Below are 15,661 nucleotides of genomic sequence, written 5' to 3'. Positions count from 1 at the left end.
AAAATAAGCCAAGTATTAATTTTCATATTCGGGTTTTTTTTTATTGGTTAGAATCGGACTCGAGTTTTTTTAATTTGTCATGATGGAATTAATTTTTTTATTAAATGCAGTAGGAAAACTTATTTATGAATTTATTAAATTTATCAATGAGTTGTTCATATACTTATTTCTCATGTACTTGTTTGTATGATCATTTAATGAGGATCAATGGAAAATATTTAGAAGGTATTTTTCATTAAGAATGAATTTTGTACATTGAACAAAAATAAACAAAAAAAAAATACAAGCAAACAGAGAATTAGCAAAAGTATTGGCTTTGTCTCTCATCAAACATCAAAATTCCTTAATTATGTACCACAACTCCATCTCTGTCAAATCATTGTATGTTGCCTTGATGGGTTTTAAGTTTAATGTTGTAGCAGATGGCAGCTGCGGGGCATCTATGGCGTTTTATCTGCAGTTTTTCTTATTCTTCAGCAGATTTATCGTACAAAACTTAATCGTCTTTGTCATCATCCTCATCATAGTTGAACGGTAACGGTACGGACTTGAATGCACGATACTTTCCGACGTTGTTCAAGTGCTCATTCTCCAACCTGAACGTTATCCAATTGTCAGAATTAATAAATATACTTTGTTTGAAACTTGGCAGTCTTTAGATGAAAGAATAATATATTGATTACCTGAAGAAATTCCATACACCACGACGAATGATCTCAAGACTGGCGACAATCGTCGTCAGGGTTTCTGCATGCAATGCAAACTTGAAGTTCAACACGGTCTGGAGCCAGGCAAATCTCAGCAGAACATTCAGTCCCTGAGAAAATTTCAATAACTTGGTCAGTGTCTTTAGAGGTAATTAGCTATTCAAACACGGAAACTTTTTCATCTCTTTCTACTCACCATGGCCCCAAAGTATACTTTCTTGTGAGGAACGAGGAGTTTGTCTCTCAACCAACGGTTCTTGGAATGGCGGTTAAGGAGGCCCCAGTCATAGACAAGGTCCCAGTATGTACAGAATATTGCTGCAATGGCTGAGACGACCCAGGCTATTATTCTCCAGCCAATTCCCTTGTTGATACTGTAAGCTGTTCTCAGACAGACAGCTACGATTGTCAGGAAATATTTCAGTCCATTGTATCCTTGCAATGGGTCTTTCTCTTCAAAGAGGCGACGGAGGCACTGGAGGAGGCGTGACAAGTAGGGAAGCACAGCCACGATGAAGTAGAAAGTGTTGAACACATCACTGTCTTTGCAAGTGTTTTTTCTGTGTTTGAAGTCTCCCCAAACATAGTAGCAAATGTAGAACTCGAAGCTCCTAAAGGCTTGCACCTGTAACAATTAATACAAGGATATGAACTTCAAATTATTTGGAAAAAAGGGTATTGAGAGATTGACAAAAGGCAAGAGTAATTTCTCACAAACCTGGCTAGTTAATTGATCAGCCAAGAAGAAATCTGGGAGTGTAACCTGCAGCAGGAAAGATAATAACAGATGGATTAGGTGTGTTCCACAATTATAATCTTAATTTGTTTGATCATTTCTTATGTTAAGTCTTCCATTATTTACCTTGTACAGAGGAGCACAGATACAGTGAAACAAACATGTGAGGAGGAAGAATCGACTCGACCGATACAAGATGTTGAATGGCAGGAATAGGATGATAAGTAGAGCCTGCAACATAGAAAAAGGAAGGAAGACAGTTAATGTGTTGTTAGAAAATGAACAACAGACTGAGCAAGTTGAATAAATAAACTTACCAGAACCAAGTTCAGGGGAAGAAGTTCAGTGAATGCTTTGTAGTCTCTTGTTTTGGGATCCATCTCCATGTCAAGGTTCGAGAGCACACAGGCTAAAGCTAATGTTCCAAGACCAAAACTCAGTAGAAAAACTTCTCTGTACCCCAATTCGGTTCCTTGCTTGAAACCAAATATGAAAGAGTAATTAACCCGGTACTTCCTCCAGTAAAATATATTGATAGCATACATTACCATGTGCAGAACAATGAATCCGAACAAACTGCAAAGGATTTATAACAACTTGTTAAACATTTGAACCATGTCTAGAATTGTTAAGTGTTAAGGTCTGCTAAACCTGAAGAAGAAAGAAATACAGTACCTGTAAAGAGGAAACATTGTTTCCATGTATTTGGTCCTCCCTCGACTATCCATAATTTTACGGATACGAATGATCAGAATAAGGGCCAGTACAAGAGATGCCGCACAGCCAGCGAAAAACCCTGAAAATTTTTAGAAGACATAATCTGGGTTAATTATGCCCCCAACTGAAAGTTCTAAAAGGGGCTGCAACAGGAATTGTACCTGTTGAAAATGTTATCCTATGCCTTTCTCTTTTTGCTTTGGGTCTTAAGATGTTCATCCCCTTAGCACGGTTTGCATTTGAAAAGTGCTTGATGAATGTAGTTTCAACTCTCTCCATGAGCCTTGTAACCTGTGATGAAGGGTGCTAGATTAGGGGCTGCAGGTGACTAAGAAATCCAGCAAAGTTTTTTATTGTTAAAAGCAACTCAATGATAGTTTGAGTGTTGAAAAGTTTTCAGAAAGAGTTGAAGCTTAATTGTTTTTGCCCACTGCAAATTTTGTAATGAATTGATACAGAAATTTTAACATTTACCTCATCAGAACTACCAAGGTAGGAGTTATCCACCATTTTCATGTAAGATCTGGATGCACTTCTGGAAGTGATCTTATCGTACTTCTTCATGATTTTGGAAAACGCCAACGTGTTCAGGAAGCTGTTGATTCAAGGACAGAAGGATCAGTACAATCAGAAGAAAGCAGAGAAAAATAGACCAAATTATGTGATAAGTAGCAAGGAGCAAGCAGTCTTTACCTAAAACTTTTAAGCAGACGAAGCTTTTGGTAGAACTCAACAAAAGCCCGCTTAAGTTGTTCTTCAACTTTCCTTAGATTTTCCCTGCTGAAACTCAGGTCCGTATGGTTAGGAACCCTGAGGACACCTTTAATGGTGGAACGAGGAGTCTCAAGAGTGTTGTTCATTTTCACCCGGTCAAGTACGTCAAGTGGTGCAGGTCTGATGCCCATGATATTCTTCGGTTTCGGTGCTTTGGCTTCTTGAATCGGGGTATTTCTCTCTTTTTCATCATTTTTATCATCATCATCATCATCAGCTTGACCATGGGTGCTTTCTTCAATGGCTTCAAGGTGAGGAGCTGTTTCTGCCAATCGAAAAGGAAGACATATTCAGTTTCAACATTCCACCTGGACTACAAGTGTAATTTTCTGTAACCAAAACAGTGGTAAACTGCTTTGAGAGGAGAAATACTTACTGCTAGCTCTGGCACCAGATGGAGTAGCAGCCGATAATGCAGCTGTGGACGCTGCAATGTCTGAAGCAAGGCGAGTCATCTCCACGGACCTGTCAAAATTAATCCCTGGAGGATTCTCGACTTTGATCCTGAAAGCAATCAAAGCATCCATTTGTTTGTTCAAAATATCTGCTTCTTTCATCACCTCTTGCACCTTAGCCCTGTAAAACTTGTCCACCTTATTGAACTCATCATCAAGCCTCCTAAAGTACACCAGCTCGTACTCTCCGCCCTCGTCCGCTGACATCAGGAACGTAGTTTGATAACTCTGAGACCCATTCTGACTCACAGAATTCACCAAAATGGGTTGGCTTTCTATGTCAGGCGAGGTCGGGCTCGTCGGGTGGTGGTGCCTCTGCGTTAGGCCACTGAAAGCTCTATACAGCGTCAGCTTCCGTTTCAGGCCACCAGGGGTAGCCGGTGGCTTGGTCCTTTGCTTGAAACGCAGGACTTCTTTCAAAAGGGACTTCAAGAAATCATAATCCATGTACGCTTCTTGCCATTCCGGCACCATCTGCGACGCAAACTCCTTCCCAAACTTCATTTTTGGCCTGTAATCACTTCTGCCAGTGCAGATAAATTATAACGCTCTCAGTACCGTAATGCTCACACTGCTCTAGTTTCAATGCGCTTCAGAAATTGGTCCCTCGAAGTTTTAAAAGAATAAACCCCACAAAACACCAAATCACAACTACAAGTTGAGATTACAAGTTACAGACCAACTTGATGAGGGGAACTTGATTAGGTGTAGCTACCTCTACTTATAAAAACAGAAAAAGGTAGAAACATCCAAGAAAACGGAGGAAGGCCAAGACCCCGTCGCAAGGTTTCAGTAGAAAACGTGGGTGTCAGCCGATGCAATACTTTAAAGCAACGAAGAGACAAGCAACAGCTTACGTGGGAATTGTCGTAACTAGAATAAATTTCTACTTTCAAGGAGCAGACGCTGCCACGATTGACCACTCCACCCATAGGCCATGGCAATGTGTCCCCAATGTGATTTCTTTAATCAATTCTTTCACCTTCGCAGTAAAAACATTTCTTGTCATTTTTCCTTAACTAACCCAACCCAAGGCCTGCTCTTTTGGCCATGAAACGTGTAAAGGGGAAGAGAGAGTGGGTGCGTGATCACACTCGTTTTTCCATGTCATGGGAGAAATTTTAGTCCATCAACAAAATATAAAAAAAATTTGCAGTACTTGTTGGACCATAGACTTCTTGACTGCCTTGGAAAACAGATTTTATAAAAAATAGTTTCAACCCAAACATTCAGATTTTTTTTATTTCAGTACTAGTAATTTTTTTTTTTATTTTTTTGTACGTTTTGGTAATTAACTTGGAATAAAGATGTCACCGGGCATCTTATAATTGAATACATTATATTACTCAATTAGATTAAATAAAATTAAGATACTTTATAACCGAATTCAAGTAAGATTCGAATAGTAAATTACTACGAGAGAACAATGCATTCTCAATAACTTACATTTAAATTTCTTGATTTCAATATTAGTTTTTTTTTTCTTTTGCACTTTTTTTGTAATTAATTTTGATTAGGGATATATCAATGATTATCTTGTAATTGGGTATTTCATATTACTCAATCCGATTAAATAAGATTAAGATATTTTATAATCTAACTTGAGTAACATTCGGACAATAAATTATTACTCGCACAAATTCAAGTTAGATTCAAATAGTAATTTTAGGATATTCATCATCCAAATTTGATTTTAAATAATGATTCGTGATACTAAATTTTAATTTCATATATTATTTTTTTTATAATTTTTTATCATTAATTTAATACTTACTAAATTTTAATTTAATTTTTATTAATATTATTCATAAAAAATTAATTTTAAGAGAATATTTAATGAATAGTCTCTAAAATATTCATATACAAACATAAATAGCAATTAAAAAATTTTAATCAAACATTTAATAATAAAATTCACATTAAGATATCTTGCCGTTATCATCTCTAATTTTGATTAAAATTTGAATTGATCTTCTCATAATAGATTCAAGAATTCAAACCCTTTTTCAAGGTTTTGACCGTGTGGATAAATCATTACATGGTTAGAAAAAAAAGGACTTAATCTCCTAATCTCTACGATGGAATAACAAAAGAAGAATCAAAAGGTTGAAATTTCCTGTCAACAATGAGCAGCACGTTTTGCCTAGTAAGCCTAATTTTTTATTTATTCTAATATCTCCAGCTACATGTGACAGGGGATAGGTCTGCTAAGCAGCAATATTTTGTACAAATGCTAATTAATTCATATAGGTTGCTGAGCTTATCAATCTTTTGTGTTTGATCCTCATCCACATGAATGAATCCTATGGCTTTCTCTTTCTTTTTATTTTGCGCTTTGATTGTGGCAACATGGAACTTTTGCTTTTGCTTGAAAAGGGCTTCACCTTCTTTACTGTACATCTGCATCTCTCTTTCCATTTTTTGCCTTCCAAGTAGATCAATTATTCACATTGTACGTTTTGGTGGGTCAAAATTCATTGTTTATGACAGCTTTCAATGTGTTATAAAGTAGTGGTTGAAAATTTTGCTGTAAAGGAAAAAATCTTTGGCTTCTACTGCCTACTGCTGCCTTTAGCCATTATCAGTGTCAAGGTCTGGTCTCTCTCCAGCTGCACCAGTATTTCCCTTATCTTATAGCATCAACTTGCCCTCATCCATTCCCTTATTATATTCTTTCTATGGTTGTGTTGAATGATCTGAATCGAATTATTAATATAGAGATAATATTAATAATTCTGCAGAACGAGCATTCAATCGAATCGATTGACATTCTGTTTTAACTGAATTAACCGAAATAATCCAAATTTTTTCATTTTACCATTTCCCATTTTTTCTCTTCAAATATCCACCTCATCTGTCCTATCATAAGGAGATAAGGGAAAAAGAAAAGGGATGGGTTGGTGGGAAAAAAGAAGTGATAATGGAGACAATTAGATAAAGATGAAAAGCAAACTTGCAATGAGTGAATTCCAAAGATTACTTTTGGATGGCCATGGGAAAAGGTCAGCCATATGTAGTAATTGGCATTTTCTATTAATTAGCTTCGTTATTCCGTGAATCCCCATCTACGTATTCTAGAAACGAGAGAGAGAAAGAGAAAATTCGGCCCAAAACGAGTAGAGAGGCTTACTTCCGGAAGCTTGGGATCGTTTCATGTTCTGATTCTTTTGAAGAAAACGTTATAGACCCAACCAGGCTATGAAGTAGGCTTATCCAACCCAACAAGGTTGGTTAGAACATTTTTTTTTCATTGGTTACCACAAGCTATAAAATCCCACCACATCTCGCCTCATCCAGAAAAGGAAACTAATGGCAGCAACACTGTTCACTCTCCCATCAGCACCTTCACCTAGCACTTTCCTGTCTTCTTCAACAACTCTCAAACACTTGACTGCTTTCACTACTAAACCAACAGTTCCCATCCACCTTACTAAGAGAAACATCTGTCTGTCAGCAGCTTTTGTCCACTCACCAACAACTGACCCTCCGCCAGAGGTCCAAACCTTCTGGCAATGGCTCCAGGATCAGGGTGTAGTCTCTGCCAAGTCCCCTGTAAGGCCTGGAATGGTTCCCGAAGGACTTGGGCTGATTGCAAAAAAGGACATTTCCAGGAATGAGGTTGTCTTGGAGATTCCTAACAGGTTTTGGATAAACCAGGATGCAGTTGCAGCTTCTGAGATAGGAAGTGTTTGTAGTGGATTGAAGCCTTGGATTTCTGTAGCTTTGTTCTTGATCAGGGAGAAGTTGAAGGAAGATTCTCAATGGCGGGTTTATCTTGATATACTTCCAGAGTTTACAGATTCCACTGTGTTTTGGTGGGTGTGGCTTGGTTTCTCATTTCTTTCTTTTTTTCCCTTTTCCAATATCTAATTTTGTTATAATTTTCCCTTTTCTTAATGGGGTCTTTGAGGTTGATAAAGTGTTGCTTTTATGGTTCCAGTGCAGGTCAGAAGAGGAGCTAGCTGAGCTACAAGGTTAGTTCGGTCAGAGTCTTATATCCATGTACTCCTTAGAAACCTCTCTGTCATGGTCAGTAAGCAACTTGGCATTGGAGAAATCAAAGTGTTAGACTATTGATTGGGTTGAAGAAGATTTTATAGAACTCTCAATTTTTATGTGTTATGTTTAGATTTGTTGATGAGGTTTCTAATGCTTCAGATCAGATTCAATTAACTGCACTTAATGGCCATTTTTGGTATTGCTTACAGTATATATATTTCTTGTAAAAGATAATCTCCTCATCAAATACCTTGTGCATTTTGTTAATTTTCATACCCTTTAGGTGAATTAACATTGCAGCAAAGCAGCTCAATCTGAAATATAGGTTTTCATGTTACATATATTTAACTTCCACACAGGAACTCAGCTGTTGAGCACAACATTGGGAGTGAAAGAATATGTGCAGAATGAATTCTTGAAAGTAGAAGAAGAAATCATACTCCCCAACAAACAGCTATTTCCTGCCCCTATAACAGTAGATGATTTCTTCTGGGCATTTGGGATTCTCAGATCAAGGGCATTTTCCCGCCTTCGTGGCCAAAATCTTGTTTTGATACCTCTTGCGGACTTGGTAAGGCCCCCTATGGTTTCTGAAAGTTAGCTTGCAAAGAAAAAGAAATGTTAAATTATCTTAAAATTTTAACTTTCTTCAAATCTTCTTCATTAATCAGATCAATCATAGCCCTAGCATCACTACAGAAGATTATGCATGGGAGATTAAAGGAGCTGGACTTTTCTCTAGGGATCTCCTGTTTTCTTTGCGGTCTCCTCTTTCTGTCAAGGCTGGTGAGCAGGTGAGGAGTTTTAACTTCATGCTTTTCCAATTTTATTACTCTGGCAACCATGCTTCCAAAAAGTTAGCTGAGAAGCTTTGTTATCTGAGAAGTTCTTTGCTTATAGGTATTCCATTTTCTAAGCATTCCTGCCCTTTTACCTAATCAGTGCACACACTTGAGCATTATAAAGATGAAAGGACCGACATTGTAGGTTAAACACTATTATAACCCAAAAATGCAAAAGTTACATGTATGTAGATCATATATATAGTTCTGTGTTTGAGTTATATGATAAACTGAATTATAGTTAGTGTACTTATACTCTCGTAAAAAGCAATCTAGGTTAATCTTAAATAATTTACATCTATTTATTATTTAAATCAGGTAATAAGATTACCTTGATCGTAATCTAACATCCCTAACTCCAAGAATACAAATGCATTATGATGAGACGAAATATGTTAACATGGGATGACTGATAGAGAAGACTATTTAACAGGTTTTGATTCAATATGATTTAAACAAGAGCAATGCTGAGTTGGCACTTGATTATGGATTCGTAGAATCAAAGTCAGAGCGCAATGCATATACACTAACGTTGGAGATATCAGAGTCAGACCCATTCTTTGGAGACAAGCTTGACATTGCTGAGACAAATGGTTTGGGTGAGACTGCCTATTTTGACATTGTTTTGGGTCGTCCTCTTCCTCCAGCACTGATTCCTTATCTACGGCTAGTGGCACTTGGGGGATCAGATGCTTTCCTCTTGGAATCTATTTTTAGAAACACAATTTGGGGCCACCTTGATTTACCTGTAAGTCGTGCCAATGAAGAGCTTATATGTCGGGTGGTCTGCGATGCCTGCAAAGCTGCTCTCTCTGGTTATCATACCACGATTGAAGAGGTAAAGAAGTTTCTTTCTTGTATTCCAGTCAAAGCTAATTCTTTAGTATTAATAATCTACTTTTTTGTGAATGTGTTGAGAGAACCATTTGCTAATTTATCACCCTGTTATACCTGCCACTGTTCAATAAAGTCTATGAGATAAAAAGGTTAGGACAATACTTAAAGTTTGGTTACTTCAAATTCCAGCTAATGAGAATCAGCTTTTTGATCCAAAAAAGAATGTCAGGTACATAAATCTTCTACTAGGGTGGCATCCTTAACCCTTCATATGCCAATGACTTATCACACAAGTCACCACCTCAATGAAGGCTCAAGCATAATGCCTCATTTCTCTAGCACCTTCAACTTCTTTAAAAAATCCTGAGCAAACAATTTTCTTGTAATGGCAAATTTGCTTGAAGCTGTCATTACTGAATACTTGTTAATTGCAGGATGAAAAGCTGATGGAAGGGGGAAATCTTGATCCGAGGCTGGAAATCGCAGTGGGAATAAGAGCAGGGGAAAAAAAGGTGCTGCAGCAAATTGATGAGATCTTTAAGGAAAGGGAATCAGAGTTGGATGAGTTGGAATATTACCAAGAAAGGAGGCTCAGAGATCTTGGTCTAGTTGGAGAGCAAGGTGAAATAATCTTTTGGGAGACCAAGTAGGGACATGCCAAAGACCCCAATATATCAAGTTTATGTGTTAGATATAGGGCAAATCCAAGTAGTTTTCTGACCTTTCATTATTTTAGTTGGCAAATTTTGCTTGGTAGATGATTTCTACTGCCTAGATAGCAAAATTGTAATATTGTAACATTGCCTGTAGTTTCTCTACTGACATAGGAATTGGCTGCAGTTGAACTGCATCAATCTCTCAGCTGGAGGTTCAATTAATTTATGGATTTATATTTGATGCACTGATAATGTATAGATCATAAAATGACAAGTCATTTTATGGCATTGTGCGTTGGGTTGGGAAGGTGTTGGAAAAAATCGATGTTGGATCATCAAGGCACATTGAGGAACAAGGGACAAGGACACTGTACAATATCTGTTAATTCAACTGTGGAATTATGTGACAGTGCTGAATACAAATCAAAGGGTAGGAAGCAAAAGGAAAACAAATAAATTTATCAGAAAGGGGTAAAAAAAATCAAAAGATTTTCCTTTTTTTGGGCGCCCAAATGGGAACTGCAGGATTTTCTGCCGCCTTTTCTTACAAAACTCTTCAAGTGCATGTATACATGGTCGTGTAGGGCATTCTGTCCTGAACCTGACTGGATTATCATCCACACCATTTAGAAACAGTCATGGCGGTTACCATCTCAAGCAGGAGTTCAGATCTGATCACCCGACAATCATTGTAGAGTACTTGAGTTATTAGGGCCTAGTAAGTCATCACAATTTTTTCCCTCACATAGGCACTCTTGAGGGTTTGCATAGAAATAGTCTTCCTCCTTCGGTTTCTCTGGAATAGTCCGACGACGGAAGGGCTGTCCCATCCGATTCTCATGCGCTTGCCTTACAGCTAGTGCAAACTCATTCCATTGAAGTGTCCCATTCTCATGCAAATCCAGCAACTCCACAAGTTTCTTTCGATCTGGCAGGATACTTCTTTTAAACCCAAGATACCTGAACAAAGGCTTGTCAGGACTATGAAAATAAACCCCCTCTCATTACATAATTCAGCAGCATAAATACCTGCGGTGACCTTCCACAACTTTTGCCATGTTCCCATCATACGTGGGAATGAAAGTGTTGCTGGCAATCGATACCATAAAGTCCAAAGCCGCCATCTGAGACGAATGGTTCTGAAATTGTTTCAGTTCCACTGGATCTAATAGTGTTTCCTTTTTCACCTGAAATTGTAATAAAGTCTTGAAATCTAGACGAATTATAAGCAAAGACACAATAAAAACCACAGTTACATGTGCCTGTTTTAGAAGCCAAAAGTAGAGGCTAACACCAGTACTTAATTAGTAAACATGAACACTGGTCAAGGCTAAAGAGATTCTGTGGCTCAACTAAGTACAGGAAAAATGTTTCATGCAATCCAAACCATCTGTTTGATACACGTGAGTGCAAAGAAGACTTCAACAATAATTTGCAGCTAGGTTTGCAATATATACTTCCCAAAATTCTAGCAAAAGCTTAGACTTTTCATATGCATCCGAAAAAGTTGATAATATATAAATCCAGTGCTTTGATGAGCCTTGAAACACACATACCAATACCAAAAGCTAAACATTTACAGGGTTATAAACTCACAATACGTGGATATGCAGCTCTTAGTGGTGCCAGTCTCCGTTCACTGCCATAAATCTCACCAGAAGCAATGTAAATCTGAGTCTCGTTATCAAAACCCAATGCTTGCAAAATTAATGCTGCTTCCTCCGGTGTCAGAGGACATAACCCTTGTTGTCTCCTCTCTTCAGACACTATCTCTTTCTCTCGCCACCAGGGGTATGCATACCTGAAAGGAAGGGGCAGCTATCCAATTAGATTTTATAGTATTATCCTAATACTTGTTATTGATAACATTGAGCTCAATAGATACTTATATAGATCTAAGTTTAAATTTGCTTCTTGTCATCACTAAGTTTAAACATTTGATGCAACTCAAACAAACAAGAACATGGACACACCATAATCTTATTGCCCAAAAACTAAGTCAGTTAGGGTATTGATGATTAACAACACCGTATGGCATCTCAGCTGTATTACCTTCCCAGTCTGACATCATACTTTGGAAAAATGTTCATAATTAAGTTGCAGCATACAGCTTTGCTATCTTGTTTGTGGTATGTGAGTTTATGCTGGGGCTGACTAGTGTGTGTATCCTAAAGATAGGGAACACCACACCTTGCTAAGATAATGTGAGTGTTTTGACTGGAATATATCAGCTTCAAACATAACAAACCTCAATCGTTTTAGCTCCTCAGCTTCTTCCACAGTGCAGCCATGTGTACAACCTAAAAAAGCCAACATGTCCATCTCATATCTTAGATGCAATGCCACAAAAGGTCCCCTTTCTTGAAGAATGCGAACCAATTTGTACCCCAATGTCTCAATCTGAGGAGTAAATTTCAGTCCTTGGAAATTGACTCGGCACCTAAGTTTCTGAAGATTGAGTGAGATCCCATTATTTGCCAGTCGTGTATCTGTTCTATTGAAGTGTACTACCTTATACTTACTGAACAGTGGTAGAATCTGTAAAATAATGTCAAAGGCATTAGATTCTACTGCATAACCCCAAAAAGAAAAGAGAAGAGACAAAACATCCACTCATACATTCCAGGAACTACCAATTTGCTGAAGTTGGAATGCTACCTGAGAAAGAAACTCGTTTTTAAGCTAACACTAGTATTAATCAACAGTGAGCAACAAACCTGTTCAAAATAGTATTTTTCATTTGACCAACTAACGGGAGGCATCTTAAAAGCTTCAAAGCCATGTTTCCTACTAAACCTCTTTGGCAGCCTTTTGACAATGCGAACTTCATCCCTTAGAGAGTCAATGAAATGTCTCACATCAAAAATGTCCTCAAAATCACTGCAAAATCAGATTCCTAGTCATATACTTTTAAAGCAGCTGTGAAAACAGTAGAGTAACCTTTTCAGATTTTAAACACACCTAGGGTCAGCCCAGAATGATGTCTTATCAAGCTCCGGAACAACCAAAGTGAGATTTAAAAGTCGGGCAACGGTCACCATGTCACAGATCTAAAAAAGACAAATTAGCTGGATTAATAGCATAATAATGAACAAACAAACAAGGAAAAGATGAGCTAGAGAAAAGGCACAGACCGCAGCACGCATTTGATTCAAGCCCCCATTGCAGGAAACTTTGAGAAAACCATTACTTTTATAATTTCCTGAAAATATACAAGAATGAAGGTCATACTTTTTCCAAAGATTGAATTCAAAAGGCAAAAGTATTTCCTTCAATAAAAATTCATGGACACATAAATAAGGTATAACGAATCAGTCATCAAATTCTCAATTGATCAAGAAGATCAAGCACGTTAAATAATTATTAGTTTTAAAGTTAATAATTTGTAAGTATAGTCCAGTAAAACCAGTTTGCAGCTTTATGGAATTCATAGGTATTTAGAGAAATCAAGATATGACGGCTCTGGAGCATCACACAGAAACAACTATTTTGTGGGGGCAGGGAACCTACAAAGCATAGCGTAAACCTAAATAATTCAGGAACATGATCAAGCACCCAGAGCTTTAGTATCAGTGGTATGTTGACAGTATAAAACGATAGCATAGATGGCATTCCAACAATCAATTCATAAGAGCTTCCAGGCAAAACTATTTGAATATATAACTCAGGATGCTATAATGAAATGCAAACTGAAAAGTACATAGCAATCTAGCACAAGTCCTCTTCCAGCAAGCAATATAAATTCATTGCTTTTACAGAGTGCTGCAACTATTTTCAAATTAGAAAATATACGATCCAAGATGACCTTATATGCACTAAAGGTGAATTGTAGCATCTCCCATGGAAATCGATACACTGATTAAGTACTTAGAAGGCTTAAAGAGTCCCAGACACCTCACCAACAGAATGATGGGGGGAAAGGTAAATATATCAAATGTCAACATGACAAGCAATCAGAATGTTGCTAGGCCAGCAACTAGAGAGAAAATAAAGGGAATGATCTCTTTTCTTTATATTAATACATTGCTGATACCGCTATTCCTAAAATCGCAGAAGTTGTCAATTAAAAGCAGTCGCGAGATGATGAGGAACAAGATAGCAATTAGTAACACTCCAACACTCGAAACAAATCAATTAATAACAAATCTGTGACATGCATTTTCCAATAGAAAATGCAGGAAACTCGAGCATACGTTCCTGATCCTAGTGTTGGAGAATACGGTTAAGGTAGCACTGAAAAATTGTTCCTTGACCAAACATCGTTCACGACAGTAACCCACATTTGTTCTTACAATTTAGCAGACAAGGTTGTAGCTCAAATTAATATTCACAAGCAATTTTCTCATACCAATTTCAATCCCATATTCAACAAACGAATCAAAATTTCGACCAATTCAATGCAAACCCAGAGAGAGAGAGAGAGGAGGTGGAGACTCACTGAGAGGAACAAGAGGGGGCGGGGAATGTAGCGACTGTTGAACACGGAGAGGAGGACGCGTGATCCAGGAAATCCGGTTGGTTAAACCGGTGAGCAAACGCGGGTGCCATAGCTCACCAACGGCGACGAGCTGGACCAAACAAGTCCAAAGCAAAATGGTGGAACAAACTCTAAAGAACCAAACCTGAAGGCGAGTCCTAGGAATCACTTGACTAGGAATCTTGTCGCACCTCACTTGTACATTATTCTCAGATCTAACCTCCATTTCTCTCCCTCCCTCCTCATGGCCACTTCTTCATCTGAACAAAAAAAAATCCAATTCCCTCTAACACTTTCCTATCAAGAACCCGATTTCCTCTTCCTACTATTCAAAAACAAAAAACCCTAGAAAGAGATCACGAGCCTAATAAGCCGAACAACAACAACAACAAATAAACTGAATGAACGAATCTCACCAACCAAACAGATTATAACTGGAAAATCTTTCCTTTCTTTGCTGACCTTTTTTTTTTTGGCCGAGGAGGAAAAACCGTTACAAAAAGCCTATTTAGTGTATTACGAGAATTTTATTTATTGATTTTTTTTTTTTTTGGGATCGAAGCACTCAAACCAATTAAAAATTTAATTAAAATATTACATATAAAAGAAAATAGGACGGCTCCGGCCGTTCCGTTCCAATGATTTCTTCTGTTAGAATGGGGACAACTTCTCTCTATTTATTCTTTCTCTTATTTTTTATATTTTATTTATATGTATATAATTTTTATTTTAAATTTTCTTTTAATAATATATATATACTTGATTATATTTGATATATTTTGAAAAATTTTATAAAACAATAAGATTCAAATTTTAAATTTTTTAATTTTTTTATATAAAACTAACAATCTTTAAATCTTCGTTGGGTCTAGTTATAATGATAATATTTATTATAAGTATTTTTTTAAAAAAAATATTTAATTAAGAGACAAAAAAAAATGGGGTGGGGTTATACACAATAGAATCCTTTGTGAAGCTTAGAGAATCAAGAAAATTGCCGGTGTTTAGTTGGATAAATACCAACAATTTAGAGTAAAGAACAGAGTTTAGGCTGTCATTAGATGAATTCAAGGTCTGAGTTTTTGAGGAATCATGCACAATTAACAAACATAAAGGTATTGACAAAAAAAATTAATTAAAAATAGACTTTTTAGGGACATCTTCCCCGTTTGGTACGAAGGGTTAATTTGACTATCGATTAGGAAATAATTAATGTAATTATAAAGCTTATTAAATTAAAAAAATTTAATTTTAGCTTGAAATGACTTCTTTTTTTATTCATCCGTTTTCCAAGGGAGGACGAAAAAGAAAAAAAAAATAATCTGACGGTTGAGTTATGACATAATAAATGTAATTATTAAATTAAAAAAAAGTACAAGCTTTCTATTTCTATTTAAAAGGGAGGATGATGATCTCATATCGTGCAAAAGAATATTCAATTTCTAATTATATATATATATA

The 15,661-nt window shown here is 36.9% G+C and overlaps 3 protein-coding genes across 3 annotated transcripts; 1 reads left to right on the top strand and 2 right to left on the bottom strand.

Moving 5' to 3' along the window:
* Positions 1-215: 215 nt before the first annotated feature.
* On the bottom strand, positions 216-4,191 carry LOC18610347 (EXS (ERD1/XPR1/SYG1) family protein). Its single transcript, XM_018116304.2, has 11 exons — positions 3,311-4,191; positions 2,854-3,199; positions 2,635-2,755; positions 2,322-2,451; positions 2,119-2,239; positions 1,761-2,019; positions 1,570-1,674; positions 1,426-1,470; positions 904-1,332; positions 684-817; positions 216-596 (listed from the first exon to the last, which is right to left on the bottom strand). The coding sequence occupies exons 1-11, from the start codon at positions 3,891-3,893 to the stop codon at positions 497-499; spliced, it is 2,373 nt and encodes a 790-aa protein (XP_017971793.2). The 5' UTR covers positions 3,894-4,191; the 3' UTR covers positions 216-496.
* A 2,218-nt stretch (positions 4,192-6,409) lies between these two features.
* LSMT-L (Rubisco methyltransferase family protein) lies at positions 6,410-9,968 on the top strand. Its single transcript, XM_018115987.2, has 6 exons — positions 6,410-7,204; positions 7,335-7,363; positions 7,748-7,959; positions 8,060-8,182; positions 8,664-9,068; positions 9,502-9,968. The coding sequence occupies exons 1-6, from the start codon at positions 6,699-6,701 to the stop codon at positions 9,715-9,717; spliced, it is 1,491 nt and encodes a 496-aa protein (XP_017971476.2). The 5' UTR covers positions 6,410-6,698; the 3' UTR covers positions 9,718-9,968.
* Positions 9,969-10,068: 100 nt separating this feature from the next.
* LOC18610344 (O-fucosyltransferase family protein) lies at positions 10,069-14,771 on the bottom strand. Its single transcript, XM_007045944.3, has 8 exons — positions 14,162-14,771; positions 12,858-12,925; positions 12,685-12,773; positions 12,441-12,603; positions 11,972-12,261; positions 11,320-11,524; positions 10,753-10,910; positions 10,069-10,683 (listed from the first exon to the last, which is right to left on the bottom strand). Exons 1-8 carry the CDS (start codon positions 14,424-14,426, stop codon positions 10,410-10,412), a joined length of 1,512 nt encoding a protein of 503 aa, XP_007046006.3. The 5' UTR covers positions 14,427-14,771; the 3' UTR covers positions 10,069-10,409.
* Between the last annotated feature and the right edge of the window lie 890 nt (positions 14,772-15,661).

Source organism: Theobroma cacao, chromosome 2 (assembly GCF_053813885.1).
Source record: "Theobroma cacao isolate CCN51 chromosome 2, ASM5381388v1, whole genome shotgun sequence".
Taxonomy (NCBI): Eukaryota; Viridiplantae; Streptophyta; class Magnoliopsida; order Malvales; family Malvaceae; genus Theobroma; species Theobroma cacao.
Note: the sequence above shows the minus strand (reverse complement) of the source record. Positions and strands in the feature narration are given on the sequence as shown.

Bases quoted from the DNA above. Each gene is read 5' to 3' on its own strand.
- LOC18610347 (XM_018116304.2), bottom strand. From the start codon at position 3,893: ATGAAGTTTGGGAAGGAGTTTGCGTCGCAGATGGTGCCGGAATGGCAA. The intron at 2,756-2,853 runs GTAAAGACTGCT...TTGAATCAACAG, and splicing joins CGTCTGCTTAAAAGTTTTAG to CTTCCTGAACACGTTGGCGT. The intron at 1,675-1,760 runs GTAAGTTTATTT...TCTATGTTGCAG, and splicing joins TTCCCCTGAACTTGGTTCTG to GCTCTACTTATCATCCTATT.
- LSMT-L (XM_018115987.2), top strand. From the start codon at position 6,699: ATGGCAGCAACACTGTTCACTCTCCCATCAGCACCTTCACCTAGCACT. The intron at 7,205-7,334 runs GTGGGTGTGGCT...GTTCCAGTGCAG, and splicing joins ACAGATTCCACTGTGTTTTG to GTCAGAAGAGGAGCTAGCTG. The intron at 7,960-8,059 runs GTAAGGCCCCCT...TTCATTAATCAG, and splicing joins TGATACCTCTTGCGGACTTG to ATCAATCATAGCCCTAGCAT.
- LOC18610344 (XM_007045944.3), bottom strand. From the start codon at position 14,426: ATGGAGGTTAGATCTGAGAATAATGTACAAGTGAGGTGCGACAAGATT. The intron at 12,926-14,161 runs GTGAGTCTCCAC...GTATATTTTCAG, and splicing joins GCCCCCTCTTGTTCCTCTCA to GAAATTATAAAAGTAATGGT. The intron at 10,911-11,319 runs GTGAGTTTATAA...TTACAATTTCAG, and splicing joins GAGCTGCATATCCACGTATT to GTGAAAAAGGAAACACTATT.